The following is a 10,245-nucleotide window of genomic DNA, read 5'->3' as shown; positions in this document are numbered from 1 at the left end:
GTTCATTCAATGTGACATATTCCTTAGCTGCGTCTGAAATCACTTACAATACAACTGACGCACATTTTTATTCTAACTGCTGCTGCTGATGGCACAGCGGTGGATAGAAAACGTGTGGCGTGGATAGGGATTTGGCCCAAACTCAGCATTCAGGAGGAAGCATTCAGATTCTGTACATAAGTAAAAGTAATCCACTACTGCACAAAAAAAACTGCTGCATCATAAGTTAAAGTCTTGCAATAAAAATGAGAATAATCAGGAGAGTTTACTTATAAGGTAACACCATCTAAATTATGAGTGCCATTATGTAATTTTCATCAAATCTGTGAACATGAGCTACTCTCTCTTAAAGCCAGAAACCAAAGAAGTGTCTTATGATGTCAGTAAGTATAAAGTCTGGAGCTGCTGCATATTCAGTGAGCCAGAGACTGATTATATGGACCCACAAAATGTTTTTTTTAATACTCAAATGAGCTTTTTTCTATTGTGTTCTCAGTCCTGAAACAGAAATGAGCCCATATACTCGGAGCGTTCCCCTGGGTGCGATCTGTGTCATCTGTAAAATCTTTCCCACCCTGTCTTTGGAGCAGCTCCTGAATTTATACTTGATGACATCACAAATCTGAGTTTTAAGCCTCAGGTTTTTGGATTTGGGAGAGCATTGTTTAACCGTCTTAGACCATTGAAGTTAACATGTATACATTTTGAAAATGGTTTCTCTTTGTTGTATTAAAAGTAAACGTACTCAATGCAGAAACCTGGCCCCTGTGACTGATGTGTAGTTATATAATTATCAGTCTCAAGGGCCATCTGACTGATTCTGCACTGACAAAGAGCTAATAAACATCAGACAAGTTTCTTTAAACCACACAGAAATGAAGATATCCAAGCCAAGGGAAAAGGAAGAGATTGAAATGTTCACAACAAGGTGAAAGAACACTGTACAGACTTTTGAAGACAAAAATAAAACCGTATAATTTTAGTAAGTGGACTTCCTTAAAGAGAACTGCATGAAAAGAGAGTAGTGAAAAATAATCAGTGTATCTTTTACTTGCAGCTCCTTGTTTTTCCCTCTGCTGTGAACTCCCTCCAGCTCCTCTGGGGGGAAACGATGACAGCTGCTGCCTGTTCAGTAACTGCTACCTTAATTATACCATGGCACTGTTTCCAATGCGGAGACTAGAGTTAATTCCTGTTTGAACACAGAGACAGTTTGGTTTGGGCCCAGCCAAGCATGAATAACTTTGAACTGGCTACGTTTTAATTGGCCTTGCCCCATGGGGGATGAAGTGTGTTATTGAGTTTGTGGGTGCTGATTCCATGCAGTCAGCCGGTAGCACATGATCGCAGGACACCAAAGTGCTCAGTGCTCTTATTGGAGCTGCTTGTGCAAGCTACTGATATCTCTCACCTTCATCTTTGAAGCTTAAAGTAGCTGCCAAAAAAATATATTCCATGTCTCCAGAGAACGTGGTTGTGTTTTCACTTTAGGATCGCTGCTCAAAATTGTGCCGTTTTTCATCAAGAATGGAAAACCTCACGGTAAGCAAGAGTTTTATGTAGAGGTGGTTAGTAGAATTTGTCACTCAGCAGATCTGAGTTTTTAAAAATGGTTGTCATGAGGCTATATCTGAACCTACTGTTCTCCAGGCATCCTCTAAACAGCTTTATTTTTATCACATTTTTTTTTATCATATTTTTATTAATGAGTTGTTTTCTTTGATGTCCTAAAATGTGTCTTCAGTCATGCACTTATTTGTAGAATTGGCTGCTTTTAATTTTGTGTACATCCTTTCATTTGATCACACATCCTTTTGTCATTTTGTCCAGGCTTTAATTTCTTCCTCTGAAATCAAATTGGAAGTAACCCCTCTCCCCTTATATCTGACAGTACTTTCACAAAAATCTGTAAATGGCAAGGGTGTAGGTTTCGTTTCAACATTGGAGGGGGGCACATAGCAGTCGGGGGGTTGAGGGTCCTATGCCATAACATTTTGAGCATCAAGCACTTAATTTTCAGCAATCTGGTGAATTTTCATGCACCTGTTTGTGTCTTTTCTGCATCAGTTTAGGGTGTTAATGTTTTTAATTTTGTGAAAGTAAAGGTCCTCTGCTACTTTTATGTTTTTATTAAGGGAGACAAATGCACATGTTCTAAATACTGATGGTGGCGTGTCCCTTGCGTCCCCCCCTGAAATGTACACCCATCGTAAATGGGCATCCAATACTGCTGTTAACTGTCCCGTCCTGTCCCTCAGCCGGAGCAATGGCGCGAGATCATGAACAGGAAGATGCGCTTCCCTCCAGAGCTCATCAGTGCCATTCAGGAGGGGAAAATAGAGCTGCTGTGTGGACTGTTGAAGACCGGTGATGGCATCATCCGCCAGCTGGATGAGTCTGAGGATCGTCAGTGGAGAGAGGCCCTCAACTTGTCCATCCGCCTGGGCAATGAGAGTTGTATGGACGCCCTCTTGCAGGGGGTCAAGTTTGACTTCCGGCAGATTCACGAGGCGCTGCTAGTCGCTGTAGACACCAACCAGCCCAGAGTGGTGAAGCGGCTGCTGGACCGCCTGGACCAAGAGAAGGGCAACAAGATGGACGTACGCTCCTTCTCTCAGGCCATCTTTGACCACTCTATTGACAACTCCCAGTTTGCCCCTGGTGTGACTCCTCTGACCTTAGCCTGCCAGAAAGACCTGTATGATATAGTCACCATGCTCACTCAAAAAGGTCACGTCATCCCATGGCCGCATAAGATATCCTGTGCTTGCCTGGAATGTCGTAACGGCCGGCAGTATGACCTACTGAAGTTCTCCTTGTCCCGTATCAACACCTACCGTGGCATCGCCAGCCGTGCCTACCTGTCCATCACCTCTGATGACGCCATGCTCCAAGCTTTCGGTCTCAGCAGAGAGCTCCGCAAGCTCTCACAAAAAGAGCCAGAGTTCAAGGTCTGTTGAGATTCCTAGACATCCCCACTTCTGGTTCATGTTGGCTGTTTGTGTTGATATTTAAGTCTGCTGCGGCACCTCTCTTCCTGCAGCCTCAGTACCTGAGCCTGGAGGAGCTTTGTCAGGAGTTTGCCGTTGAGTTGCTGGGCATGTGTCGCAACCAGAGCGAAGTGACCACCATCTTGAACAGCTGTGGAGACGAGAGCCAGGATGCCTTAGACGAGCAGGCCTTTGAGGAGGGAATCCCCAACCTGTCACGTCTGCGGCTCGCTGTCAACTACAACCAGAAGCAGGTAGGCGGATGCAGAACCTACTGTCAGTCAGAGATCAGTAACAGAAGACATATACGTGATCTGTTTGCTTGTTTTGTTTGTTTTTGTGCAGTTTGTGGCCCACCCAATCTGCCAGCAGGTGCTGTCATCTATCTGGTGTGGGAACCTGGCAGGCTGGAGAGGCAGCAGGACGGCGTGGAAGTTGTTTGTCTCTGTGGGGATCTTTCTCACCATGCCCCTCCTCTGCCTCGTCTACTGGATCGCACCCAAGTCAAAGGTCACATCACACCACACAAAAACTGTCACGAGTCATTTTATTAAGAGAGTAGGATAAGCACAGGTTTGTCTTGGCCCTGACAGGTCATCATCTTTTATTTGTCTTCACCAGCCAGGAAAGTTGCTAAAGATTCCTGTGATCAAGTTTCTCCTCCACTCAGCCTCATATCTGTGGTTTCTCATCACATTACTCGGAGAATCAATAACGATGGAGATATATCGAGACAGATTTGCTTCACGACAGCAGGACATCCTGCACAGCTCCTTCCACATGGTGTGGGTGGTTGGTGGGTTCTCTCTCTCTTTTCTAACCCCCCTCTATAATGTACAAATAGAAAACTCAAGGTTTATTCTTGGCTGTCTTATGTAGGATTCTTCTGGTATGAGTGTAAGGAAGTGTGGATCGAGGGGCTGCGGAGTTACTTCCTGGACTGGTGGAACTGCTTGGACATGATGGTGCTCAGCATGTACCTCGCGTCCTTCGCATTGCGCGTGCTTATCATGCTCAAAGGTCACTTCCTCTGCCGTGATCATAACGGCACAGAGGAGTGTATCTACTTCACTCAGACTGGTGAGAAAATATCAAATCGTTCATCCAAAATAGTTGTCGACGGTCTTCAAAGTTCTTAATGCTGAAGTGGCCTGTTTGGTTTTTGGAAACTGTCTTGCAGTGCGTGACGACTGGCATCAGGAGGACCCCCAGCTGATTGCGGAGGTGCTGTTTGCAGTGACCAGCATGCTGAGCTTCACACGGCTGGCGTACATCCTGCCAGCCCATGAGTCTCTGGGAACTTTGCAGATCTCCATTGGGAAGATGATTGATGATATGATGAGGTAAAAGCACATTTTTATCTTGCTTGCCTATTGATCATTGCCTGGAAGAGAATTCAGATCCAATGACAGAGCTAATGAGACTTTCTTTTTTAGATTTATGTTTATATTGATGATCATTGGAACGGCCTTCCTCTGTGGCATCAACAATGTCTATGTTCCTTACGTCATCTCTCCACATCTTGGCAAGTAAGAATATGGCGTCTGCTGAAAACAAGACTATGCACTATACATAGATCGCAACATTAAAACCACTGACAAATGAAGTGATTTGATTTGGGTCCTGGCATTCATGTAGATGTCATTTGACACGCAGCACCCACTGTTGCAGACAGTACTCCCTCAAGGCAACGGTACTCCCTGATGGCAGTGGCACCTTGAGCAGGACAATGTGCCATGCCACACTGCAAAAACTGCACAAGAACGGCCCAAGGAACACAAGAAAGAGCTCAAGTCATCCAGCCAACTGCCAGATTTCCCAAATCCCAATCTAATCAAGTATCTGTGGGACGTGCTGCTATCCCAGAGCCAAATCTGATACACAGTTGGATCCACTGAGGGTGTCCTGTGGTATCTGGCACCAGGGCATTGGCGATGGATCCTTTGAGTCCTGTGGCATCAACACGTCTAATGGATGCTTGATTGGATTGGGATCGAAGCCTTGCACTCTTTATCATGTTGCTCAGGCCATTCCTGAGCAGATTTTGCAATATGGCATGGTGCATTGTTGGAGCGTTGTTGCCATGAAGGGGTGTAATTGTTTTACAACAGTGTTTGGGTGGATGGTGCATATGAATGCCAGAACCCAAGGTTTTCCAGCAGAACATCAGATTGTAATGAGATGATCAGTGTTATTCATATTATCTTTCTGCAGTTTAAATGCTGTGGCTGATCGGTATACAACACCATTATAAGCAGAAAAAATAAGGTATGAAAACAGTGTCATTGTGCTTTGCTGCAGGTTTAATGAGACCTTCCACTTCTTATTCTGGACCATGTTTGGTGTGGCCAACCAGGACTACGTGGACATGCCGCAGTTTGTGTTGGCAGAGTTTGTCGGAAGGATTCTATACGGCATCTTCACACTGGTCATTGTCATCGTCCTGCTCAACATGCTTATTGCTATGATCACCAACTCCTTTCAGAAAATTGAGGTGAAGTGATATTTTTGTGTCACAGCTACAATAAAAGCAGAGACCTGACTTGTACTGACATCTCAATGTTTTTTATTTCAGGATGACGCAGATGTCGAGTGGAAATTTGCCAGGTCAAAGCTGTACCTCAGTTACTTCAGAGAAGGCCTTACCATGCCAGTGCCCTTCAACATCATCCCCTCACCCAAAGCTTTCTTTTACATCTTGAGGTAAGGTTTACGACTCCAAAACACATTTCACCTGCATAATTACTTCATTGTGTATCTTTATTTCTGAAATTTGAATTCTGTTCCAGGGGTATCTTTAGACGAATCTGCTGCTGCTGCACGTGTAATTCTGAGACAAAATATCCCCCTATTGCCTCTATGGTAAGTGTGTCTTTAATGCTTACATGCAGTGTGACTGTAGTAAAAAAAATATCTTCTGCATATTCTTTGTTGTGCACTAAAATGTGATGATGAATGTGTGTTTTAAGACTAACGGTAAGGAATCTGAAGACAGCCAGTTACCTTACCGGCAGCAGGTGATCAGAGCTCTGGTGCAACGCTACATTGAGTCAGCTCGCAGGGAGTTTGAGGAGACCAAGAGGAAAGGTAGGTCAGACAGTAACTCATTGACAAGACCTGTTGGGTCACAAACCTGTCCCCCCCCCCCCAGTTATCAGATAAAAAGTCTAACTTTTATGTTATGCTTTTGAGTGGTCTGTACATAGCTGCATGTGCTGTGTAAAGATATTGTGGAGAAATGGCATCCTGAGCAGAGAGTGAAGTCACACTCCTTCTGTGTGTGTTCTAACTGTAGATGTATAATAATAACTAGGTACCAGACCCCAAGATGGCACCTATTCAAGCCAATGAAACTGCTTGCCTGGTGCATACACCAAAAAAGTTTCTAGCAAAAATTCTCAATAGAAAGAGTCATAGTTGACCTTGTTTGGTGGTGTCCTGTCAACAATTTATCAGATGTCTCTTTTATAACAGTGGTCAGAATGCTTTTAGAGACACAGAGATTTTTTTGCTGCAGTACCGCTGGTGACCACTGGCAAAAACTGGAATCAGCAGGTGTATGTTATTGCATGTGAGTCCCTGTGTGTGTATCCCACTGGCTAGCTAATCACAGCTGCTCTGCACTGTGTTCATACGGCAGTTAGCACCAATGCTGTCACACTGCTGTGGAAGTGTAGCACTGACCCTCCAATTCGCTGGCTTCTGGAGCCAGCCTCAAGTGGCCATTAGAGGAACAGCAGTTTTTTGCGCTTCAGCACTGACTATATTTTTCAGCCCTGGAGGTTGCTGTTTGTTAAAGGATAACTTCGGTATTTTTCAACCTGGGCTCTATTTCCCCATGTGTATGTGTGCGTATGATTCATAGGTACAACTCGTTCTAAAACTGGTTCAGTATTGAGGGAGGCGGATGCAGCCGGGAGCCGCGAAATGAGCTAAAACGGTAACGGGGGCAAATGCGTCCCGTATAAGTTTGCGCATTAAAAGTGCTTTTTTTTCGCCACTGACCGGTTCAGATTGCCAGTGCTATCTCTGTAAATAGCATACTAAGTGTTTCGAACATTGTTTATATAACATTACCTCCACTGTGTCTGTAGCTCTCTTTACTCATGGGACAGCCGTTTCCTTGAGGAAGAGGTGTTTCGGGATTGGATGTCTTCTCTTCTTCGGCTGGCAGTAGTCATCTTGGGAGAAGTGAGCACTGCAGACCCGATGGCCTGCAAGGCGCAGTGTCTGAACAGGAGTGTTAGCATCCATTTGTAGCACAACTAGCCACAACTTCAGCATCTCGCTGTCCGACAAAGGCAGCCTATGAAAGCTGTACGGGGTGTTGCGCCACATCCTGTTCTTGCAATTCGGATAAGCACAAACATGAACCATTGTTTTCAATCGATGCAGTAAAACTCTCAGCTGTACTCCTCTGTTTTCTTCCGGCAACAAGCAAAGCTCTCGCGAGATGACGTCACAGCCCAGAGCAAGTGAAGGGTCAGGGAAACACTTAGTATGCTATTTACAGAGATAGCACTGGCGATCTGAACCGGTCAGTGGCGAGAAAAAAAAGCACTTTTAATGCACAAACTTATACTGGACGCATTTGCCCCCGTTACCGTTTTAGCTCATTTCGCGGCTCCCGGCTGCATCCGCCTCCCTCAATACTGAACCAATTTTAAAACGAGTTGTACCTATGAATCATACGCACACATACACATGGGGAAATAGGGCCCAGGTTGAAAAATACCTAAGTTATCCTTTAAAGAAACATAAAAATAGAGCTTGTTTATTGAAAAAAGTGTGAGGAGCCCTGAATGTCCACAAATTCTGCAGCAGAAACAGCTGGCTGCACATTTGACCTGTGCAGGGCTGCTGTGATCGGAGTATGACACTAGACAGGTTGAGTGAGACGGCTGAACTTGCAATTAATTTATTATACGTATTTATTTATTTTCTGAAACAGCATAGCCTCTTCAAGGTCATGGGTGGGCTAGAGCCTATACCAGCTAACACTGGACATGACATTATATATACTGTTATATTATTACTGTCTGTTTATTAGCTGGCCCCTGGCCTCCTGTCATTTTGCAAAGGTGCCCCCCGACAAAACATGTTGGGTATCCCTGATGTACACTATGTACAGCCCTGTTTAATTATTAATTAAATGAGTCATGCTTTAGTAGCAGTGGTTGAGTTGACTGTGAAGGCGGTGACCAAAGAACTGTCTGACAAATGAAAGTATTAAATAAAAAGCAGACGTCTTCTGTAATTATTGCAATTAAGCCAAAGAGTCACACTTTATAAAATAACAGTTTCTGCTGTCAAAATGCATTTGATTCAAACGCCCAGCCTGTAATATTAAGCATCATGTAAGTGCCTGCATGCTGTATTGTGACTGAAGTATTCTCTCCCCTCAGATATCGGTAATCGGATCACTGAGCTGACCAAAACAGTCAGCAGGATGCGCAGTGATATGAAGGTGGTCCAGCAGCTTCTGATGGATGATGGGCACACTGGAAGCGAGGCACTGACCAAGGATGGCTCCTCCTTTCTGGGGAAATACATCATTGGTGCCAAGAACAATTTCAGAGGTTTTAACAGCAAGCAAGATGACATAAATCCATCACTTAAAGTGACAGTGCACCACAGAGAGGATGGGGTGGATAAAGAAAAGGTTTACTCAGATACAGAACAGGAGTCAGACACACAACAGAATCAGATCGGGGAATGTGCAGCAGAGGAGTCAAAGCAGGTAACAGACTGTGATGTGGTGAAAATGGAGGAAGGCAGAGCTAAAATGGAGCTCGGAGACAAAAAGGAGACTGAGCCAAAAGAGCAGGTGGAAGCAGACAAAAATGAAAATACTGATAATGAAGTGAGAGAGGAAGTGGTGGCAGTGACAAGTTTTACTCCTGTAGAAGAAAAAATAAAAGCTGAAGGCACACAGGATGAGGCAGAAAAAAGAAGGGAAGGAGAGATTCTCACAGACGCAAAGGAGGGTGAAAAACACAAAGAAACAACCCCCGAGCAAGCTCAAAGCATCAAAGTCAACAGTGAAAAGACAGACACAAAGACAGTGGCAAACAGGATGAAAGATGTAGAGCTGCAAGAAAAAAAAGTGGAGGCAAAATGGATGAAGGGCAAAAAGTTTGAGCGTGATGCAGCAGAGAAGTCCATTGTCAGGGAGAGCAACGTGAAACCTGGAGCCAATAAAATGATTCCCTCACCAACAGGCAGCAGCAGCTCACAGGACACAGGCTTTGGTTCACAAGAAGGGGAGGGATCAATTGATGGGACATTAGTGAGACCATAACCATAGCGATGTCCCATGTAAAGGGCCACACAGAATTTTTCAGGGATTGGCTCTTTGATAAATCTAATTAAATATCTGATAAGAGGGAACATTTTGGGAAATAAAGTCTTGCACATAACCGCCTGTAAAAGAGCAAATTGTCATTTTTATACTTTGGTTGTTGTACTGATTAAACAAACACAACATTATGTGCTAACTGATTATTTTGTAGCTGCTGGTATGTGGATTTTGTTACGATTGGATAGATGTTTCCCCTGTTTGCAGTTGTGCTAAGCTAATCAGCTTCTAGCCTCAGTTAATAATCTGAGGAAAAATATTTTCTTATATTGAAATAAAATCCTTCAGCTATACAAAGGCATAGGTTTCATTTCAGCAGTGGGGGTGGGGGTCCTCCACCAGAAAATTTCAAGCATCAAACAATTAACTTCCTGCATTCTGGTGCACTTTTATGCACCAATTTATGGTGTAAATGTCTTTAATTTTGTAAAAATAAGTGTTGTCAAAACGAAAGTTCTTTGCTACTTTCATGACTTTATCAGGGGGAAATGCACATGTTCTAAATATCGAGGGGGATGTGTCACATGTCCCCCTGAAATTTACGCTTATGCAGCCACAGATCTGTTACAATGTCGATTTTCTCATTTTTAAAATGAATATTCTCATAATTACTTGCTGAGAAAGAGATGACCTTGTTGCCTTTTCTCTCATCACATGTTAAAGCTGCCAATGGATTTAACTCAAATAGTTAATGTGCCTTTAAATTCAGCATACAGAACATACACCACCTGTATAAGCATCAGTGGCAGTAAAATAGGGTTTCAGCGCCTTACAATTAGAAAATACCTTGATTAGAGTATTGCTGCTCAGTGCCGGGTGTCTTTCTCCTGACTGCTGTTTTTGAGACGCCACTGTTCAACAGCAAAGAGCCTCTGTTTGTCATTCTGATTTCTCTTC

At 43.9% G+C, this 10,245-nt stretch overlaps 1 protein-coding gene across 1 annotated transcript; it reads left to right on the top strand.

The window, feature by feature from the left end:
- The first annotated feature begins 1,527 nt into the window (after window positions 1-1,527).
- Window positions 1,528-10,192, top strand: LOC125898122 (short transient receptor potential channel 2-like). Its single transcript, XM_049591798.1, has 13 exons — window positions 1,528-1,542; window positions 2,259-2,951; window positions 3,044-3,244; window positions 3,336-3,500; window positions 3,612-3,786; window positions 3,870-4,070; window positions 4,171-4,333; window positions 4,427-4,519; window positions 5,292-5,484; window positions 5,566-5,693; window positions 5,780-5,852; window positions 5,960-6,077; window positions 8,396-10,192. Exons 1-13 carry the CDS (start codon window positions 1,528-1,530, stop codon window positions 9,289-9,291), a joined length of 3,114 nt encoding a protein of 1,037 aa, XP_049447755.1. The 3' UTR covers window positions 9,292-10,192.
- The last annotated feature ends 53 nt before the right edge of the window (window positions 10,193-10,245 follow it).

The sequence above is a fragment of the Epinephelus fuscoguttatus genome, linkage group LG12 (assembly GCF_011397635.1).
Source record: "Epinephelus fuscoguttatus linkage group LG12, E.fuscoguttatus.final_Chr_v1".
Lineage (NCBI taxonomy): Eukaryota > Metazoa > Chordata > Actinopteri > Perciformes > Serranidae > Epinephelus > Epinephelus fuscoguttatus.
Note: the sequence above shows the minus strand (reverse complement) of the source record. Positions and strands in the feature narration are given on the sequence as shown.

What these genes read in the sequence shown, in the direction of transcription:
- LOC125898122 (XM_049591798.1), top strand. An exon ending in ATGATTGATGATATGATGAG is followed by an intron (nt 4,334 to 4,426) that starts GTAAAAGCACAT and finishes TTTCTTTTTTAG; the next exon opens with ATTTATGTTTATATTGATGA. An exon ending in GCTTTCTTTTACATCTTGAG is followed by an intron (nt 5,694 to 5,779) that starts GTAAGGTTTACG and finishes ATTCTGTTCCAG; the next exon opens with GGGTATCTTTAGACGAATCT.